At 48.7% G+C, this 23,254-nt stretch overlaps 1 protein-coding gene across 6 annotated transcripts in view; it reads left to right on the plus strand.

Annotated features, from left to right (window-relative positions):
* dab1a (DAB adaptor protein 1a) overlaps positions 1–23,254 on the plus strand; it is a 165,125-nt gene that overhangs the window by 125,300 nt on the left and 16,571 nt on the right. For all 6 annotated transcript variants that reach the window (XM_028961441.1, XM_028961442.1, XM_028961443.1 and 3 more), the window contains 4 exons: positions 14,112–14,251; positions 14,600–14,698; positions 22,288–22,419; positions 22,985–23,104. In XM_028961441.1, the coding sequence (XP_028817274.1) occupies positions 14,112–14,251; positions 14,600–14,698; positions 22,288–22,419; positions 22,985–23,104 (491 nt within the window). The remainder of the gene's footprint in view (positions 1–14,111; positions 14,252–14,599; positions 14,699–22,287; positions 22,420–22,984; positions 23,105–23,254) is intronic.

A 23,254-nucleotide genomic window follows, 5' to 3' on the forward strand; every position in this document is an offset into this window, starting at 1 on the left:
CCGGTTCGAATCCCAATCCGCCAAGGTGCCACTGAGGTGCCACTGAGCAAAGCACCGTCCCCACACACTACTCCCCAGGCGCCTGTCATGGCTGCCAACTGCTCACCAAGGTTGATGGTTAAATACAGAGGACACAATTCACTCTGTGCACCATGTGCTGTGCACAATAACAATCACTTCACTTATCTTGACTTATTGTGGGTCCGCTTCTTTGCCCGCCAGGCCACCACTGCCCCATAATTTAGGACCAAGTTTGGGTTGTGTGGGGGGTGGGGTCAAGCTGCAGTTTAAACATTGAAGAATCACACACACACACACACACACACACACATGCTCCATGATATGAACGAGTGGGATTACTCAGTGGTGGAAAAAGTCTCTCATCTCAAGAAAAGTCTTTTTTTTCTTCGACTCGGTTATTAGCCCGAACTCCAGCCGCCGCCCCAACTTCGCGCCCTGAAATACTGCAGTAATTAACTGGGCGCGTTCTGTATAAACGACTCGGGCTGCACTAATGCTGGCCAAGCGGGGCTCAATTTCACGGTGATTTTGGGAGGAGATCTTCCAGCGTGGTCCCAGAACCGTACGAGACCGCCGGTTCCTCCAGGCGAGGGCCGGCGTTCAGCTTCCCGCGACAAATTCTGACTGATGAGTGACGGTGACGCGCTGGATGGGCGAGGTGGCGGGGCGGGCCGGCTTCCTCCCGGCGGGCTCGGGACGCTGCGGCTGGAGCAGCTGCCGCTCGGTGCCTGCTTGGTGCCCGTGGCTAGGGAGGTTTGAGCAGGACTGGCACAGCTGATGGCAGCGGCACCATATGTCTGCGAGAGGAGGCCGTGTTGGAAAATGTCTCCAGCGACTCTCGTACCGGGTGAAAAATTAACTGAGCTGGATTAATTTTAATTGTCATTCTGGTTTTGAACACAACATTTTTATTGTAGAGAGATATTACATAAAATGACTTGACTGAGACTGAAGGGGTGATGAGGGTGGTAGTAGCCTAGTGGGTAACACACTCGCCTATGATCCAGAAGACCCAGGTTCAAATCCCGCTTACTACCATTGTGTCCCTGAGCAAGACACTTAACCCTGAGTGTCTCCAGGGGGGGACTGTCCCTGTAACTACTGATTGTAAGTCGCTCTGGATAAGGGGGTCTGGTAAATGCTGTAAATGTAATGTGATGAAAGTTGCAGATTAATATTAAGTCGCTCCCTATTGATTGGCTAAGAGGGTGCTGTGGGTGGAGCTCATGGTAATCCCCACAGTGGTGACAATCCGCCATCAGTCAGTCCTGTAGCTAATTAGCCAATCCCTCACCACAAGCACAACACACACACACACACACACACAGAGGGCCCAGAACAGCCGTAATGGCTTTGAAACATGGCGCTAAATTAATTGTGCTGTAATGAATGAGCGCTATCCAGTCCCCCCGGTCTACAGAGGGGGCGTAATGAGAGAAATCACACACACACACGCACACACACTGTACAACACACTCAGAGCAGGGCTTGCTGGACACTCCTGAGGCCAGGTATTAATGAATATGAATGTACATTAATGCACATTAAAACAAACCACCAACACTGGGGGGCTCTTGTGAGGATCACCGTTTTGTGAAAAGGACGCGTTTGGGGGTGGAGCTTGACGACCCGCTCGGTTCTCGTCAATCTGTCCTCTCAGGTCCTTTTTCCCTTTTCTAATTAAGGAGGGTAAACAGCCCTGGATGAGCGTCTTTATTTAACCCACAGCATTAAGGCAACGTCTAGTGTGTCAGGCACTTCGTACAGGCTGGCAGGTTAACCGTGTGTGTGCGAGTGTGTCTGTGTGTTATCGGAGCAACATTAACAAGAACCCGGCATTGTTCTTCACGGGTTCTAGGTTCTTCAGTCTGGATCTTCTCTTGGATTGTTTGAGAACAGTGAATAGCCTATTTTTCCTATGTTTATCCTATTTTTCCTAATAGCGTTCTAACTGCAGTTATTTCTGGAATGTTCTATTTGTTCTTTTGGGCCTTTAAAAGGAAATGAGGTGAGAAGAGCTGAGATGTTTGCGTTCCACTTATTCCATTTATATGTTCTGAATAAAATCATGAAAATGGAGATTTAATTATTTACTAATGAATCAAAATCAAATGAGGAGGCTAAACACTGAAAGTGTGTGTGTGTGTATGTGTGTGTGTGTGTCTCTAGGAACGAGTTAAGCGTCTTTTATAGCCCCTGTATGTCAGGAATTTTGTAAAAATCTGTGCATTTTGTTGGGAGAAGTTGTCTTGGCCGTTTCTTGGCGGATTCTTTCCGTCTGAAATTCCGGCTCCTCTCCAATATTCCTGATGAATATTTTATGGCTGTCGGTTTAATCAGAGGAGGAAAATGGAGCAGAAATCCTCCTCCTCGCTCTCCAGCTTTGCCTTGAGAAGTCGCCGGCGTTTTTTCAAATCAAAACGGTGCCGTGCGGCGGTGGGGGAGGACCGGTGTCACCAGAAGGCCATTGTTTGGAGGAGATATCCTAATCACCAAAAGCCAGCGCCTAATTAATTTTATTCAGAATGCCGACTTGTTTCCTCGTCTTGGCTTTTGTTCTCTGGGCCGGATCCGTGTCGGAACAGGGAGACGCCGTTCGGTTAATGAGCTGAAGCGATCGCCGGGCCGCCCGCGTCTCTCGCCGCTGCCACCCATTGGCCTGCTTCCCCGTGGCGCTCACCTCTCGGTTAAACCGCCCAGCATTAACCTGCACTTTAACCAGCTGAGCAGAAGATTGGTCTTGGAGGAATTTATTGTGCCTTTAAAGTGTTCGGTGCAACAAAAATTTAAATTGACAATTTTACGGAATAAAAAAAAAAAAAATGTAAACGTGCAAAACTATTATTTCCTTAACCACTTCTTCTCTGTTCATACACTTGAGGTCATTGAGGCAGTGGTGGCCTCAATGACCTCAATGACCCCGTAATCAGAAGGTTGCCGGTTCGAATCCCGATCCGCCAAGCTGCCACTGAGCAAAGCACCGTCCCCACACACTGCTCCCCGGGCGCCTGTCATGGCTGCCCACTGCTCACTCAGGGTGATGGGTTAAATGCAGAGGACAAATTTCACTGTGTGCACCGTGTGCTGTGCTGCTGTGTATCACAAGTGACAATCACTTCACTTCACTTTCATTTAGGTGTAAATGAACAGATTTATGTTCAGTTCCATGTAGTGAAAGTGAAGTGATTGTATTGTGATGCACAGCAGCAACGGCACGCGGTGACACATCGAAACGTATCTTTGATCCGTATCTTTGTACACAGACCCTCTCCTCTCGTCCCAAGGCCCTTGAGCCATAATAATCACAGGCTGGTTGAGGAGATGTTCCTCTGCATTTATCAGAAGAATAATCTCTCTGCTGCATTTTCATCCTTTCTATCAGTCCAACTGTAACTATATGAAGACATATTTAGTCATAAACGGCATCTCCAGTAGGTCAGGTGTCTGAGTCGGTTACTGGAATGTCACTCTTTTCTCTCCATTGATGAGACCAGATATTCCAATATGGAATAAAAGTTGTTAAAGCAGCGATTCTGGCTGTGAAACTGTCGCTGAGAGTCGGTGACAGCCAGCTGATCCCCGTCCACCACGTTTTTTCATGCACGTCTCGTCCTCCTGGACGCCTTGCTGCGCCGCTGCTCTCCATTCCCTCACTATAGAACCAGCAGCATCCCACCCCTACAACCCATCCGGCCCAGCGCTGGATGCCTGGTCTGGAAATGGATGCCTTTCAACTGAACATGTGGTTAACTGTGATTCTTTAGAGGAGTTTGAGACGGGTATATAGTTCAGGTTCCTGCTACTTGACCTTACCTGCCGTTTAAGCTGAGCGATCTCACCAGCACCTTCTACATTCCGTCATTAATGTTCCTGCCGAGGGGAAGCTGTAATTACAGGGCAGCTTGGTGCTGCGATGCATCAGGCTGCTGTAACGCTCCACTTCCAACAAGATGGCTGCCTGAAGGACCTGCAGCGGGGGTCTCGGTTCAACACACATGCTGTCCAAAATTCCAGGGTTTTATTTACATTTACATTTACAGCATTTTTCAGACGCCCTTATCCAGAGCGACTTACAATCAGTTACAGGGACAGTCTCCCTGGAGACACTCAGGGTTACGTGTCTTGCTCAGGGACACAATGGTAGTAAGTGGGATTTGAACCTGGGTCTTCTGGTTCATAGGCGAGTGTGTTACCCACTAGGCTACTACCACCCTGAGCAACCCCCAAACGGGGCAGTGGCAGCCTAGCAGTTAAGGAAGTGGCCCCGTAATCAGAAGGTTGCCGGTCCGAATCTCGATCTGCCAAGGTGCCACTGAGAAAAAGCACTGTCCCCACACACTGCTCCCCGGGCGCCTGTCATGGCTGCCCACTGCTCACCAAGGGTGATGGTTAAAAGCAGAGAACACATTTCATTGTGTCACCGTGTGCTGTGCTGCAGGGTTTCACAATGACAATCACTTTCACTTCATAAACATCACACAAGTCCAACACAAATCTAGACTCATAAAAGAGGTCAACCCAACAATACTAAATTTAACTGACCAACCATACAAAGAGACAAAGGGAACTTGGACTAATCAAATGACACAACAAGGGGGACGTAATGAACACTAATTACAAAATACAAACCCCCAAACATGCCCATTCTGGAATTTAGGCCTCCTCAGCAATCAGTCGCAGCTTTTTTTCTTTTCGTGTCACTTGACTGACTGTCCCCAACATCTGAGGTAACCCCAACAATGGAAAATAATTAATAAACAAACCATGTGTGCACACCATACAAAATAATAAGTCAAATCAATAAAGTGCGGAGGTAATACGTGGGGTTCGAGCCTGGGACTTCTGGTTTATAGGCGAGTGTGTTAGCCACTAGGCGACGGCCATGTTGTAAACAGATTATTTACTGCGACGAGAACAGAACAGAACAGGGTCAATTGTCTGACCATTTATTTTGGACACCGTTCCTATAATTGCTGCCCATACAAAATATAAATTTTCCCATATTTTTACTGAAATGATTTAAAAACGCATTAAAGTCACAAGGCTTCCGATGCCCCGAGAAGAAGCCACATTTGACGGTGGCTCCCTGCGGTTCTGTGGTTGCAGTAATGAACCGAGTATTTGCTCACAGATCCTCAGCGAGCGAACGAGCCGCTCATAACCAAACAGCCACCTGGGAAGTGTGTGCTAATAATCTAAAGTAAAGAACATCCTTCACTCTGACACTGTGCGTGTGTGTGTGTGTGTGTGTGTGTGTTTATTCAGCTTTGTAAAGAGCCTTGTTTAATGCTGTGACAGATATATTATTTTCCTGGCGCTGGATCACATGTAGATCTTCTGATCCCAGGAAGTGGTCTAAACTACCCATCCTGCAGCGGTAGCGTGTGGGGAAAGGAGGTTGTCGTGATGGATTTGGACGTTGATCACATGGCCCTCGCTTTGTAATTGGATCGGCTTCATTGAATCGGCCTCGGTACGGAAATTGACTTGGCCTTGACAAAAGGCAAGGGAAAAAGTGGCCGCATTAAACTGAAAGCATCTGTGGACGCAAGGTTGGGGTGTGAAGTGTCCTGTGAAAAATCCGGACAATGGCGGAACATGATCGGGGTCAGAGGTCAGCGGCGCGGGCCTTTGTGAGGACCGGAGCTCATTCTTCACCATTTTCTCGGAGAACCTCAGAACCCGGGTCAGCAGCGTGCTGATCTGGGTCACTGCACATGAAGAACTGCCATTATCTTATTATTAAAAATATTATGGAATCTGCATTAAAATTGATTTTCTTCACTTTAACAGACTATTTGAAGGCCTTTCCCTCTGGCAAAATGTTCACAAAGATTGCATTTAATACTGTTTATAGTGTTATATTAAATTAGACTTTCATTTCTATACCACAATAGAACCACAATCCAAAAGAGAGAAGGGGAGGAACCTGTTCTAAATCGCTCTCTGTACAGTTCTCATGTTTCGTCAGGGCATCAGTTCACACTGCACTTTTATTTTTTTATTTTTTTATTTTTATTAAGCATCTGAAGAGCGACGGAACCGCTTTTTTCGGCATCTGTCTGACGCGCTGCTGATGGAATGATGGAACACTCATTTCTCCTGCCCAGCTGTGTGCGAGTGTGTGACTGACATATTGAACCGTGTCCCTGTTGTGTGAGCTGGAGATCCAGGTTCTTCATCACAGCTTCTCGTGTTCCTCGCCGGATCGATCGGATGGAGACTCGTTCCTGCTTTCTGGCTGAATGAGTGCCGTACGGCTGTAGGGGTGTGTGTGTGTGTGTGTGTTTGTGTGTGTGTTTTTATTTACGTGTCCCTCTGTGGTTACCTGCGTCTCCATGGTAACCTCCGTTCCGCCCCCAGCGGTAAATTGCGGTAAACGGCCGCATGCATTCAGGCGCAGGAGCCGCAGCTTCCTGTTACACATTTGCATTATGGACTGGATTATTTAGGAGAAATGAATGTTATTTTTCCGTGACGCGACATGCAGCCGTCTCCATTTGGCCCTCATCAGCGCTAAATGTCACGGTGGACGCGATGACGCCGTCCCTGTCATTTTATTATCCGGCCGGCACCTGCGTCAGAACCCCCCTGTGATGGCGGAGAAGCGGGCCAGCATCCACCGCGCTGGACCTCCCTTCTCATGTCCCCCCCCGGGAACCGTCCCAGGATGGCGCGGTGACGCCGCAGGCCGGCCAGGAGAACATGGAAAGGGGGGGTTTGCTGCTGAGATGACTCTAATTGTGTTTACCGGCGAGCAGATGCTAATTGGCGGCCTGATTAGCGTTCCCCGGGCCTGGCCCGCGTCTCCGCGCTAAAGCAGTAATTAGCAGCGGCGCTTCAGAGCTCCCCGTAACCGCGGCAGCCGGCAGAGGAGGGACGGGCGAGTTCTTTCATCCTCAGCAGGAGGCTCTGTGAAGAGACCGTCGAGTGTCCCTCATTAGTCAGGAGACCATCACACATTAAAGACTCTTTTGTTGCAGCAAACAGTCAAAAGCAAACAGTGTACAAAAGCCTGTGTGTGTGTGTGTGTGTGTGTGTGTGTGTGTGTCACCTTCTGCCTTTGAAAAACGTTTACTCAGCGTTTTCTTATCGCTTTTCACCAACCAACGTTCCTTTTGATATCATAATGGCTTGGACGTAAGTCATTCATTGGAACACTCACACACACACACACACACACACACATACTCACTTTATCTGGACTAGAGGAGGGAAGTGATTTCGGATCTTATAGGTTCTGAGCGACTCCACTAGTCCTGGACGTCCAGCCCGATTGTGTCCCAGATGATTCCAGCCTTTCTCTCTCCCGGAGGACGTATCCAGGGACGGCTGCTGCTCTGTCACTCGCCGTCTTGTGATTCCGTCCTTATAGCTGCGACTGTTCCCCTTCGTTTGTGCGGCTAATTACCTTATAATTAAAGTCATGGAAAGACACGGTGAAAAATGAGGCGCCGCGTTCTCCGTCTGGTGCGGAACGTGCGTGTAAAAGATTGCTGTGCGTGTGTATGTGTGTGTGTATGTGTGTGTGTGTGTGTGTGTGCGTTGAGGGAGGGCTGGTGCTGTGCTGACGGAGAGATGCTTTCTGGCATCTAATTAAATGTGAGCGTGGAGAAGAGGGGAATGAATCGCCATCAAATTTATCATCTGTCACCGCGCGTGTGTGTGTGTGTGTGTGTGTGCCTGTGAAGGATACGCTGCTTGCAGAAGTAGTTGCGGAAGTGTGTGACTAAGGGTTTTGGGAAGAGTGTGTGAGTATGTGTGTGTCTGCATGTGTGTGTGTGTGTTGATTGGCTTGTCTGTCCGTGTGTAAATTTTAGATGAAATTAGCTTTGCATTCTTCCCCATCTCCAGCTGTCTTTCGCACGTCCTCTCAAAATGAGCGAAATTACCACAACGTGTCCCCATTAAGGCGGAAAATTGAAAAGCAGTCATTCAGGCTCCGCCCACTGTCTGGTGGAGCTCTCCACCAGATCTCCAGGGTGATGGTTGGTGAGAAACGTCCCTCTCTCCTCGGTTCCTGGGTTTGGCTTCTCTTTTATCTGCTCTCGTTTTGCTCAGGGACTGTTTTATGACAGCACTGGACGCCGTGTTTACAACATCCTCACCCAGGAACTCAAATCAATCTGTGTGTGTGTGTGTGTGTGTGTGTGTCAATACACCGATGACACTCTGCCCCAGGCACCAGCATCTCATTGTCGGGCTTCTTGATTGATCGCCACGACCTTCCACTAAGCAATCTGTGAATTGACTTGTGTCTCTTTGGAAGCTCCAGCTTCTATCTACCCTCGTTTGATGGTGATTAAGACCTGTTCTGATTGGCCGCGTGCATTTTAAATGTTAATCGTCGGGTCAGCCGGTAATTACTTGGCAGCGGGTGATAGGATATGATATGATCGTCCGTCTGGCCTGAGCCGAATGTAAAATCTCTTTATAGGGTCGGGCCTTCCGTCCTCATCCTGACATCATCCGTTATTACACCTCTCATGGCAGTTATTAAGGCCAGCAACGGCCCACTCTGTCCGCGTGTTCAGGGGTGCCTCTGATTGGCCGACACCTCATGTTTCTACTCATTTCCAGGTCATGAACCTCATGAGGGATGTGATGGTTGGTGGTCTTCGTCCATTTTCTGGGCACATCCCAGTATATAATTCACCTCGGTGTGAGCAAGCATCACATTGGAATAGTTCTTCAGCGTGCAGCGATGTTACGATATGTGATCCGAGGCCAACATTGGCAGCTTGTGGTTCGATTTGAATGACTTTTTCAGGTTGACTTATCCGTCAATAAAGTCGAAGTTGAATCGACAAGTCGACAGTTTTGCATTTTACAGCCCCATCTACACCCCCCGTCTTTGGTACATACCTCAAAAACCTGAACCACGTAACAATACTGCCAAAGAAACACCAGCATTACTTGTTGTCGGCTCCTTTTATTTAGTCGGCTTTGTTCTGCTACGTTCGCCGGGAGGAAAGAGCTCTAATCCGATGGATCTCAGAGGCATGGCTGAGATGGTCACCCAGTGGGAGAGGGCAGGTTCCCGCCTGATTCTGGATTCAGCATGTAAGATCTGATGATGGACGAGATGCCCAATCCCGGGTAAAATAGGGCCCTAAAGTGTCATCTAACCCCAATGTTGCAACTGTGCTGCATCGATTTTGGCCCATCAGGTAACATTTAAGACACTCCGCTGTGTTCCAGCTCCTGAAGACTACCTGACGCATCACCATCCCTGCCTCATTACGGATGGGAGACGTTCCTCCGGCGTAAATAGCTCCGTATTGATTTCTGCGCGATGGCGGATTAGTCTGGAATAACGGACCAGCTTTCGTGCTTATGGGAGCGCCACACGCTGCTTTATTTAAAAGTGTCCCCCACCTTGAAAAAACCTGCCTCTAGCCACCAGCGTGGGACGTGCTTCTGTCCCGCTGGTGATCAACATGCTGCTATCATGCTGCTTGAAGTCAGAGTTGTTAATCATGCTCAGGGATGATGATTATGATGATGATGATGATGATGTGTGCTGGTCTACAGTCGAATCCAGGTCCCTCTGTCCCACAGACGTGATAATGCTGTGAGGCATGAGGCGAGGGATTGATCGCTCTGTCCTCTCTCGGCCATGCAGTCAGACAGAGACATAAAACAGGGACTGTCGGGGTGCAGACGTGTGCAGGATCACGAATGCGGGCGGATAAAAAGCGTTGGCTCACAGGAGGAGAACGGGAGGTTCTCTGGTGTTCTGGTCTGAAGTGTGGATCCCAAATAAACCGACATTCCCGAGAGATTCAGCATCCGCTCCCATTTACATTTACATTTACAGCATTTACCAGACGCCCTTATCCAGAGCGACTTACAATCAGTAGTTACAGGGACAGTCCCCCCCTGGAGACACTCAGGGTTAAGTGCCTTGCTCAGGGACACAATGGTACTAAGTGGAATTTGAACCTGGATCTTCTGGGTGTGGCTGTCAGTACAGTTAATGGCTTCGGTAGGTTCGGCTCCTAACTCGCTGCTTCGTTATAAATTCCTGGTTTCTACATGGTGCCCGGAGACATGCTCTGTCATGCCTCATGACCGTTTTTTGGGGCAAATGCTAGAAAATGTCCTAAACATATATATATATATACACCAGGTCTTTTCAGGTCCACTAAGTGGTCCAGATCAGGTGTCCGGGTCCTGGAGTGCTACCTTAGAAAGGAGTGTTTCACCTCATCTCTCCGCTGCACCTGCTGGCCTCCAAAGTTTCAGCCACTTTGGCAAAGTGACCTTGACTTGTGGCGCGTCAGTCATCCCACCGGCCTCCTCCTGTGCCCCCCCGTCGTCCCCCCCGTCCCCTTGGTCCGCAATGTTCCCTCCTTAATTTGTTCATTGTTCGCTGTCAGGGCCGACGCCCGGCGGAGCCTGGGGTCAGAGCGGAGTCGCTCCATCAGACACGAGGTCGCAGTGGCGAGACGGGAAAGGACAGGGGGGGTCCTGGCCAGGTGTGTGTGTGTGTGTGTGTGTGTGTGTGTGTACGTGCTTCTTGGTATTAAGTTGAATAAACCAGCGACACTCGGTCTCAAACAACGGAGGGGAAGGCGGTCAGGGTGTTTGATTTTCTGCTTACGAGGGGCCGGGGTCGTGCCGGAGAAGGAGCCGGGTGGGCGGGGTTTGGAACGAGAACCGAGGGTCCGCTTGGTTGAACATTCATAGGTGCTGTAGAAGCCCATCGATCGTGATCCACGGGAGATGCCCAGGCTGCCTGTTCAGATGCATTGTGGGACATCAGTCATGTCGAGTCTCTCCGTCTGGGTGGATTTCAGCACAGAAGCCTGTCAGCCTCTGTGCAGTGGCTGTAAACAGAAGCTCGGATCTATTTGCGGAAGATCTGGTCTTTCCAGCTGAAGATGACGCTGGCGGCTCTTTTCAGCTCCTTTGAAGGTCATGTTTTCAGCAGCGCAGGGGGCACTGGGGTGTATGAGACCCTGTGCCGGGTCAAGCTGAATAAAACACACAAGCGCTCATCAAAAGAAGATGAGGAACCTCAGAGCTTCTGAGCAGCAGGCCCCAGAGGGGAGACCTTCTCTGTTCTGTCTGAACAGTTTCCCTGTCTTGGTCCATGATGGGGTCTGAGTTTGGTTCTACGATTGAGTCTGTGAGTGTGTGTGTGTGTGTGTGTGTGTGTGTGTATAGAGAACAGGAACCCCCCTTCATTGCTTGTGAGTGGTTCTTCTCTCTGTCTTCCTGTTGATTATTATACATTTTTTTTTTTTTTATATCTGTGGAACATGGACCCCGAATGTACTCCCAGCCTGCGGCAGACACTCCAATTACGTCCCGAAACCCTCGTTTTCCTCGCCGCGCCGTGATTGCCTGTTTGCAATCAACTAAACTGGGAGCACATTACGGCCCGGGGAAAAATAAGAGGAGGAGAACGTTCCAGATTTATTACGGCCCACGACTCACTTCGTTTACAAAAAGGCCATTATTTCCCTCCAATAAGGAGCGTCTCTCCATGCCCCTTTATTGATGCTGGTGGTTCTCGTTTCCCTCTTGATTAAAATGCCGGGTCGGTAGGACGAGAGACTGGGCGGCGGGCGCGTCACTTACCTCCGCTCTGGAATTTCATTTTAATCAGAGGCCAAGGGCGGGGCCGCGTGGTGGACAGGGTCACAGATGCTGGTGGTGCGCTGTCTCGGGGGCCGTGACAGGTCCTCCACTCTGTCTATTGTGTGTGTGTGTGTGTGTGTTTGGGACGAAGGGGATGTGGAGAGACGCGTTGGACAGACATGAGTGAAAGTTCCTTCGTCCAGAATCTTTCGTTTTGGAACGTCTGACACGCCCAAGGGGCAGCAGGATTGATCAGGAGGAATATATACCGTCTGATATTTATGTCTTAGGAACATTTGTGTAAAAATTCAGGCCAAGATTTAGTGGCAGCGGGGGTTGCCGGTTCGAATCCCCAGCCGCCGAGGTGCGACTGAGGTGCCACCGAGCAAAGCACCGCCCCCACACGCTGTCATGGCTGCCCACTGATCACCAAGGGCGAGGGTTAAATACGGAGGACACATTTCGTTGTGTCACCGTGTGCTGTGCTGCAGTGTTTCACACTTCACTTTCACTTTAACAGATTTATGTGAACTTGCATGATTTGGCCCATTTGGGTTGATTGAAAATTTGACAAATTAGTGAAGTTCTCTGCTGCTCGGTGAAAAATAACCCGCTGCTGCTCTTCTGGCTTCTCCAGCTCAGGTCCAGCGTGTTTGCAGGAGAAGCGGGAGCAGAAGAGTTTTTTTTTTTTTTAAATGGTGAACAGCGCAGCTGGGTTATGGCGGCTGCGTGAATTTAATTACTGCGGAATGAATGTTTCGCTCCAAATTAATTCTCGTTTTGATGGAGCAGCTTTTTGATGAAGAGAGCGCAGGCAGAAGCACGGAGCAATCACGAAACACACTCTGTGCTCGTGTGTGTGTCTGAAATGAAAACACTTACGCTCGGTGTGGCTGGATGTATGAATTGTATAGATCATTAATAAAACACACACACACACACACACACACACAAAAGGCCCTGATTTATAATGATGGAGAGGCACCGTGGGTGCAGATTAATATCCTGTTCACCGCAATTTTCCACCATGCTGATCACATGACTCACGCCAGCTGCCCTCCTCTGCAGTCTCACACGTTGTATAAAAACTACAGGAAAGTTCTAATCGTCACCATCATATTTGATCAGTTTGTAAAAAAGAGGATAAAACTTGCAAGAATATGAACATGGTAAAATAAATGATTAATAATCGATATTCGATGATTGCAGTCACGTGACTGCAGGATGTTGTGACCCTGTGGTTCCTTCTCTACAACCTAAAATTCTGAAAATAATTTACACAGAACAAAAAAAAAAAAAATCCGCTGGGGTTCCACTGCGGTTCTTTGAAGTTTATAATGATCAGGAATTCAGAATGCTGTCAGAAGCACATTAATTACTCTCCGCTTCGCCTTTGAAGTGCCAAAAAGAACAAAACCGGAAAATAGCAGCTTTTTAAATGGCCCGGCGAGGGTTATTTTGGGAAAATGATGGATTCAGCTGCTGAGGGAGGAAGGGGAGGAGCCTAAAGTTAAAACAGTTAGCTCCCGGAAGTCCTGTACAGAAATGCCCCAGTTTGTAGGGGTGGTGGGGTCATGACCTCGGCCTGGACCAGTAGAACCCTCGGGTGGAGTGGAGAGGGGGGTGGAGAGATTTCACCACGGCGGGCGGAGAGAGGGGGAGGAGTCCTCTCCTGTCACAGAGGACCAGATGAGGGAGTAGTACAATGAGAGAGGGTGTTCCTTACCACAGCAGCATCACTGATGGAGAGGAGCCTGAACACACACACACACACACACACATTTACAATCACTGGAACCAACAGGACCAGAACCAGACCAGACCCCCTGTCCAAACGTGTCCTTGTCTTTTCTCCTGTCACGTTCCTCATTGTCAGTATCTGACCACAGTGTGTGTTTGTTGGAATACACCGATTGGTCACCTTCACCACAGCAGTGGAGGGACAGGTACAGGTGGGGAGGAGCCAGAGTTTTATGCCGAGCTGTGATTGGCTGGCAGCCGCCCCCCTTTGATGTGGAATGTCCAGCTTTCATCCCCCTATCACCTCGGAACAGATGGCCGCTAATCTCTGGCCTCCACCTCTCCCCGAATCCCCACATTTCTGGCAGATTTTAGAGAAGCACCGTTTCTTGTGCACGAACAGTAATAATAAAATGACGTGCATGTGACTAAATGTGATCGTCACACTGTGTCAGTCAGTAAGAGCAAATTTCTCTGTATTTTGCACAAAAAGACAGATTTACTGAACATATTGCACATTATTGAATAGTCATGTAGTTCCAATCTGGTTCTTTATCACGTCATCGATTCTGAATCGGCATTTATCCATGGTGCAGATGGTGACCAGTAGGGGGCAGTGTGACAGTTTTTGATTGGAAATATAGAGGTTTCTGAATTTTAAACTCTAAATCCATCAGCAATGTGTGTGTCTGTGTGTGTGTGTGTGTGTGTGTGTGTGTGTGTGTTTGTGTGTAACCTCTCTCTCTCTTCCGGATATGCAGGACAAGACCGCAGTGAGGCCGGCCTGATCAAGCGCTTTAAGGGGGATGGCGTTCGCTACAAGGCCAAGCTGATTGGCATCGACGAGGTGACTGCAGCGCGGGGGGATAAACTCTGTCAGGACTCCATGATGAAGTTAAAGGTGAGAAGCAACTCTGTGTGTGTGTGTGTGTGTATTCTTGTGACCATTGTTATTGTTTAATAATCACTCATTTTGACAGGAAATCTCTAGTCATATTCCCAGAATTCCGAGAGCCATGATTGGCTTTCGTCATGTGTCCCTACACAGCGGTGTGTTACTGTTGTGCGAGGTCACTGCTGGTATGTGTGTCCTGGTGTGAACCTCCATATCCTGTCACAACACCAACACAACATCATTGGGATCAATAGCAGCCATCGATCTGGAGGAGGATGAGGAGGAGGAGGCGTGGACACCAGGAAGCAGATGAAGGGCTCTTCCTCATCACCCTGTCTCTCTCCTCCTCTGCAGGGGATTGCTGCGTCAGCCCGGTCCAGAGGAGAACACAAGCAGAAAGTCTTTCTCACCGTCTCCTTCGGTGGAATCAAGATCTTCGATGAGAAGTCTGGGGTGAGTTGGAGAAAAATGGCGTAAAAGTGAGCGGGTGGGAGCGAGCGTGTTGAAATATGCCCACAGTGGCTAGGTGGCGCTAATCCTCCATGCTTCCCTCCTTCTCAACACTTTCGGAAGAGGATTGCATGATGGGTAACAGTGCTGTTGTGGAGCGAAGAGTTCCAGGTTCGCCGCTGGTGCTAATTGGTTGTGATTCGTAACGTCTTGTTGCCTGTGGCCAAATGACGTCTGTTTGCCGCGATGACAGCAGACAACGTGTCACCGTGTTCACGTGTCTATTCAGTCAGAAACTTTGTAGGATGCCGCCTGTGCCTCGTTACGCGGCGTCTCCAGCAGAGGACATGTGCTCTCCACGCTTACCTGGGTTCAGAGGTCACACTGTTATACACATTTATGTGTATTTTAATCAGTAGTTACAGGGACAGTCCCCCTGGAGACACTCAGGGTTAAGTGTCTTGCTCTGGGACACGATGGCAGTAAGTGGGGTTTTAACCTGGGTCTTTGTGGTCTTCTGGTTTATAGGCGAGTGTCTTGCCTACTAAGACTTTTTAAATTTGCACTATTAACAGGAGGTCATGGTGGCCCAGCGGGTAGCATCAGGGCCTCAGATCACCGTGTGTGGAGTTCATGTTGGACTCGTCCAGGTTCTCCAGCTTCCTCCACTTGTCCAAACGCCACTGGCCACTTTAAATGATCTGTACGTGTAAGTAAATCTGGACATAAAGTATAAATAACCGCAGCCAGGGTCTCAACCCCGAACTGAACATAAACGGAATATTTCCACTGTACGCGTTGTGCAAGTTTGACATCAGATAGGCCGCCTGCGTGGGACATTCGTGTTGCTAGGCAACCTAGATATCATAATTGATTTGATCAAATTTTGCCACAGAAATGTTACCAGTGAAGAGGAAAATGGGTTCTATTTAGAACCAGAACGGCTTTTTACAGGTTATTGCTCGAGCCAGGCTACCTGCGATGAACCCCATTGTCTAACAAGTGAATTGTGGTGTGCAGAGTCGGAGTTAACTGGCAGAATAATAATTTGCTATTAAATTATTTTGCTATTATTCCACAGGAGTGGTCGTATTAGCTAGAACTGGAACCGTGTGTATTTTTTTCCGGTTGCAGCCGAACCTGGAAGAGCGGTGTGCGGTACGTGTCTGTCCCGCGGCCAGGTTTGTGTTTACGTGGTGGGCTTTGAAGAGGGTCCCCAGGGAGCCTTAAGCCTGAGTTAATGATGTGTTTGAAAGGGAAGGGGGGGCTCAGGGGAAATCAGGAGGGCCCTAATTGAATGGAGGCTTTCAGAGTGAAGAACCCCCGGCTCTCCAGCCTCCGCTCACACTTTCCTCCCACACCGAGACCAGCAGGCAGCTGGACCGGGCAGGAACCAGGTCTGGCCCATGATGGGGTCTTCACCAAGGTCACAGACCTTGCACATGCTGGAACAATACATTTTGTTCCTATTTTACATAATTACTTTAATTAATAACGTGGTATTTTTTTTAAATATCTCGTTTCTGTGCATATTTTAAAAATGTATTAAGCCAAATACACAACTTTCCCAAATAACGCAGTTTTCCAGGTAAACTATATTCTAGATGTTCCAAGATGAAATGAAAGCCTGCTGTGAAGCCTGCTGGGCATCAGCTGTCAAGGCACCAGGGGCAGCGTGTGTGACACAATGTTAATGCATGTGTGTGTGTGTGTGTGTGTGTGTGTGTGTGTGTGTGTGACCTTTCTGTGCTTTCGTGTCGGTTTTCCCGGCGAGATTTCATTAACATTCCCTCTCCGGCTCCAATCACCTTTTCATTTTGCCAGCTCTTTCACGCCAGGCGTCGTTTCAGTGGCGCTGATCACTAATGAATCGTCCCCTGAACCCTGTCACCTGCTGCTAGATCTGACTGGCTTAACGTCACCTGGAGAACCATGACGTGCGTCTGGGAACGAGAGGAGGAACCGTATCTATCTCAATACGCTGTGGATAGTTGGGTGCATTTCAATCTGTCCTAAAACTTTCTCAGCTTTAAGGAAGTTCAGTGTGGGCTTCAGGCGGATTTATTTGGTGACTGATGTGTTCGCGTTGAGGGCCAGCAGCGGGTCGGTAAATCAGGAGATTACCGCACACGGCTGGACACTCCAGCCCCGCTTATTAGATCCGGGATCTGCCAACCTTCGCTGGACCAGCGGCCCGCAGTGGCCCTTCATCATCGGGCAGAAACGGTGTAGGGGGCGTGTAGGGGGCGTGGCTTCAGTCTTTTCTGTTTCCTCTCTGGTCTGGTTTCTGGGGCCTTACTGGGTGTGTGGAGTATGACTCTGATGTTGGCTCTCTTGACCTCTGACCCCTGGCCGCGTTTGCGTGTTTTGCCGAGGTCGCTGCGATGACATTGTGTCATTATTAAATAGATTATTATAGTAAAGTTTCAGTTCTTTCCTGGCGTAGACCGTGTTAAGTCTCTCTCCTCGCTCTCCATATGCTGGCGGGCCTTGTGCGCCCTCCCCGGAGGAACCGGCGCCGCCAGCCTCTCAGCTCCCGCCCCGGTCCTCGTTCCCCGGGGGACCGATTTGGCTGCCCATCCCTGAATTTTGGGCATGGGTGCCAGGCGTGGCACTGGTGGCATATGTGCGCGCCGCTCCCCGCTAATTAAAAGTCGGCCGCGCCCACGGGCCGACTGTTGAAACGTTGCCGCTCTTTAACCGGTAATTAGTAAGAAGCGGTCGTCGCGGCAGCGGAAGGTGGCGGGTGGGGTTCGTTGCGTTGGAGAGCGAGAGGTTGACGCGAGCGGGCACGGCAGCCGGGCCCCAGCGGCGCGTGTTGGGGCGTGCTGGGACGAGGACGCGGGACGATGGCACTGTCTGGCACGTTAGCTCCGCAGGTGATGCCTCCGGTGGTTATTGGAACTCTGGGGGGACGTTATGTCCATGTCCATGCTCTGTCCGTGCTTTTTGGCTGTAGCGTGACTCTGTCGCGTCGGGTTGGATTTATTGTGGGGTTCTTGTGTTTGCTGTAATCCGTGGGATCCGTCTGGGCTGCTGGGCGGGACAGATAGCGGCGCGTTTCGGCGCCATGATCTCGGGTGTCATTCCTCACGCAAGGATGGGAGGTGGGATGAAGGGAGGGGTGGAGGGTGATGGAGTGCTGGAGAGAGAGATGGGAGCCATAAATCACCACGGGAACCTGCTAATGAGAAAGCAGAGGAGCTGGAATATGAAGGTGAAAAGGTGGCGATGACTGCAGAGAGAAACATATACACAAACCTTCACACACACACACACACACACGCACACCTTCAAATACACACTCAACTTACACACACACACACACACACACACCTTCAAATACACACTCAACTTACACACACACACACCTTCAAATACACACTCAACTTACACACACACACCTTCAAATACACACTCAACTTACACACACACACCTTCAAATACACACTCAATTTACACACACACACACACACACACACACACACACACACACACACACACCTTCAAATACACACTCAACTTACACAAAAACACACACACACCTTCAAATATACACTCAACTTACACACACACACACACCTTCAAATACACACTCAATTTACACACACACACACACACACCTTCAAATACACACTCAACTTACACACACACACACACACACACACACACACCTTCAAATACACACTCAACTTACACACACACACACCTTCAAATACACACTCAACTTACACACACACACCTTCAAATACACACTCAACTTACACACACACACACCTTCAAATACACACTCAATTTACACACACACACACACACACACACACACACACACACACCTTCAAATACACACTCAACTTACACAAAAACACACACACACCTTCAAATATACACTCAACTTACACACACACACACACCTTCAAATACACACTCAATTTACACACACACACACACACCTTCAAATACACACTCAATTTACACACACACACACACACCTTCAAAATACACACTCAATTTACACACACACACACACACCTTCAAATACACACTCAACTTACACACACACCACACACACACACACACCTTCAAATACACACTCAACTTACACACACACACCTTCAAATACACACTCAACTTACCCACACACACACACACACACACCTTCAAATACACACTCAATTTACACACACACACACACACACACACACACCTTCAAATACACACTCAACTTACACAAAAACACACACACACCTTCAAATATACACTCAACTTACACACACACACACACACCTTCAAATACACACTCAATTTACACACACACACACACACCTTCAAATACACACTCAATTTACACACACACACACACACACACACCTTCAAATACACACTCAACTTACACACACACACACACACCTTCAAATACACACTCAATTTACACACACACACACACACCTTCAAATACACACTCAACTTACACACACACACCTTCAAATATACACTCAACTTACACACACACACACACACACACACACCTTCAAATACACACTCAATTTACACACACACACCTTCAAATACACACTCAACTTACACACACACACACATACACACCTTCAAATACACACTCAATTTACACACACACACACACACACACACACACCTTCAAATACACACTCAACTTACACACACACACACACACACCTTCAAATACACACTCAACTTACACACACACACACACACACCTTCAAATACACACTCAACTTACACACACACACACCTTCAAATACACACTCAACTTACACACACACACCTTCAAATACACACTCAATTCACACACACACACACACACACACACACACACACCTTCAAATACACACTCAACTTACACAAAAACACACACACACCTTCAAATATACACTCAACTTACACACACACACACACCTTCAAATACACACTCAATTTACACACACACACACACCTTCAATACCGGCAAAGACACACTCAATTTCCAACATTACACACACCCACACCTTCAAATACACACTCAACTTACACACACACACACACACCTTCAAATATACACTCAACTTACACACACACACACCTTCAAATACACACTCAATTTACACACACACACACACACACACACACACCTTCAAATACACACTCAATTTACACACACACACACACACACACACACCGTTAAATACACACTCAACTTACACACATACACATACACACACACACACATACACACCTTCAAATACACACTCAACTTACACACACACACACACCTTCAAATACACACTCAACTTACAAACATACACACACACACACACACACATACACACTCAACTTACACCCATGCACACACACACACCTTCATACACACACACACAAACACACCATACACACCCACACACCTTAACACACACACACGTTCATATGCAAACACACACATACACCTTCAAATACATTTACATTTACGGCATTTGGCAGACGCCCTTATCCAGAGCGACTTACAATGTGCTTTCAAGTTACCATCGATGAAGAGATCAATTCTGGTTCACTAGGACCCTCAACTATGAATACACACACAACTTACACACACACACACCTTCATACATGGATGTAGAAAATGAGCAGAAATAGCAGCAAAACAGTAGCATCTGCATCCCAGTAGAGTATCACAGGCTTTTCATGAAGCAGGAACAGATGCATTCTAATCCTCGTACACAATGTGTAGCACATCGCCACCACCGCCACAAAGGGTATTCTGGGAACACAATCAGCCCACTGTTCGCCACTTCGGAACTACAATTTGTGATGCTGTGTTTTTAGACTGGTTTTCTTTTTGTCTGTTTTCTGCCCGGATATGGCTGTGGTTCTTCTTGCACGGCGACTCTCGTGGATTAGTAATCCTTCTGTAATCTTCTTTAAAATATGTGTGTGTGTGTGTGTGTGTGTGTGTGTGCCTGTTCTCTCGCCATCTCTCTCCTCGCCTGGTTAACCTTTATGAAACACATTTAACCAGCGAGCGGCGTGTGTAGGATTTAGTGGCGCGACCCTCGTGTGAAATGCCAACAGATTTGGTGCGAGAGCTTCGCCCAGCGCTGACATTTACAACCTCATCGGGACAAAATCCCGCTAAACACACACCTTCATACCACCAGCCTGCTAGCGGGTGTGGTCAAATTATCCAGAAAAATATCATGTTGACATAGTGATTGTCTGTAGCCTTCCAACGCCGCCCAGCCAATCACGGTTCAAGGTAACTTTACAGCACATGGTGCACACAGTGAAATTTGTCCCCTGCATTTAACCCATCACCCTGAGTGAGCAGTGGGCAGCCATGACAGGCGCCCGGGGAGCAGTGTGTGGGGACGGTGCGTCGCTCAGTGGCACCTTGGCGGATCGGGATTCGAACCGGCAACCTTCTGATTACGGGGCCGCTTCCTTATCCGCTAGGCCACCACTGCCCCGATGTGTGTGAGTGTGTGTGTGTGTGTGTGCTCCAGGCTGAGGCACCGTTACACCAGTAATTAATCTTCAGAGGCTTTTCCACGTTTCCCCTTTTGATCCTGCCTGTAGGGGGGAGGAGCCTCCGGTGCCGCATTAGAATTAAAGTCTTTATTCCAAAAGACGCGGCTGCTGCTCACACGCTGCGGTTCTTCTGTATGGTCCAGCAGCGTTTACAGGGATGTTCATCTTCATTATGCAACGTCTGATGGTGCACGAACCTGCCTATCATCAGGGCGTTCTGAGAGGAATCCTGGGATGGAGGCCATTTTGGAGCACTGTTTATGGCACAGGACGCAGAATAAACTGCTGGATGACAATGATGAATTTGGCTAATGAGATGATCCTCGTTAGCAGCTCCATCAGCTTTGATTGCTTTGTGGTTTTTGTAAATGATCTGTAATGATATGGGTGAGTTTATTTCACGTAGGAACTTCTTTCATCCGAGCCTCGTCAACACGCCAACAGCATGAAGACTTTCCGGGACTTTATAGCATTGTTCAACAGCAGCGAATATTCGGTGAGGGATGAACTTGGGAGATGTTCGTGGTACAGGGTGGATGCAGGAAGATTACTGGCCACCGTGCATCAGTGGGCTGAAACCCACATTGTCGAGTATTTTTTTTATGAAGTTCCTCTGAATGTCATGCATCTGCTCCTTTGTTCACCGCTACTGGGAGCTCATTGTCTGGTGATTGGATGATGAGGCGTCTCGGGGCGCGGTGGAGGACATGATTGCTGCTCTCGGCTCCTGTCATGAACTCGAGAGTCCAATTGTTCTTCATTTGCCACAAAACCCCGTTCCCTCTGTGCTGTTGACCTATTTAGCAGCTCGTCTTCTGCTCGTCTCTGAAGTTTGCTGAGACTCATCCTACAAAACTCCCAGTTGGTGGTCCCATGCTTTAGCCTTGATGAAGTGGGTTCTCCTGAAGTTGCCTTCAGGCCCCGTCTCTCCACAGGGTCTTGCTCTGCTGGGGGCTCATCTTCTGTCCGCCGCCGGGTTTGCACGGCAGCAGAACATCGACTCGGTTCCCCGTCAGTTAAGACATTCATCAGCCCCTTTTCCTGTTTGCTTGTAGGTCTTGCAGCACCACCATGCAGTCCACGAGATCTCCTACATCGCCAAGGACATCACCGACCATCGGGCGTTCGGCTATGTCTGTGGGAAGGAGGGCAACCATCGGTTCGTGGCCATCAAGACGGCGCAATCGGTGAGGGTGCTGGAGTTTTCCAGATTTTGGCCGGGATTTGTGTAACTAGTGATTAGAGAAGAAGCGATTCCCAGGTTAAGTCCCATTTGGGCGGAGTTCTTACTCTCCACCCCTGTGGCCTCAGGGCCTAGCGCCCTTCTGCTCTTCTTCCCTACAGATTTGAACCGATAGGTATATTATTTTTATTCTGAGCTGATCTTGGTCTCGCCGCCACTTCCCATCAGCGTTCCTGCCTCTTTAGCACCACGTTACCCAGAAGAGGATCCATTATTCATTGGAACTTACAGCTTTGATGGGAACAACAAAGGGCCGCTGCCCGCTGCAGTCACAGTCGAAGGGGCGGGGCATCACGTGACCTGTAATATTCATGGAGGGAGCAGTTCACTCATTCCGTAGCCCGAGGGAGGCTGGGGTCAAATAAATCTGACCTGCTCTGTTGTGTATACACACACACACACAGACTGTATTTATACACTCGGGTGTGTGTGTGTGTGTGTGTGTGTGTTCTTTGCTCTCGGCGGTCCCTGGTAAATGTGTGTAAACGTGGCGCTCGATGTGTCCCCAGGCTGAGCCGGTCATACTTGACCTCCGCGACCTTTTCCAGCTCATCTACGAAATCAAACAGCGTGAGGAGATGGAGAAGAAGGCCCAGAAGGACAAACAGTGTGAGCAGGCGGTGTACCAGGTACACACACACACACACACACACACACACATGCAGGGTCTTAAGAACATGCAGACCCTACTGATCAGGAATTCAGGAATCTGCAACAAAATTCCAGGGCTGCCTAATATGCTTTAAAAAGCATTTTCATAATAATAAATTAATTAGGAA

Source organism: Denticeps clupeoides, chromosome 19, assembly GCF_900700375.1.
Source record: "Denticeps clupeoides chromosome 19, fDenClu1.1, whole genome shotgun sequence".
NCBI lineage: Eukaryota > Metazoa > Chordata > Actinopteri > Clupeiformes > Denticipitidae > Denticeps > Denticeps clupeoides.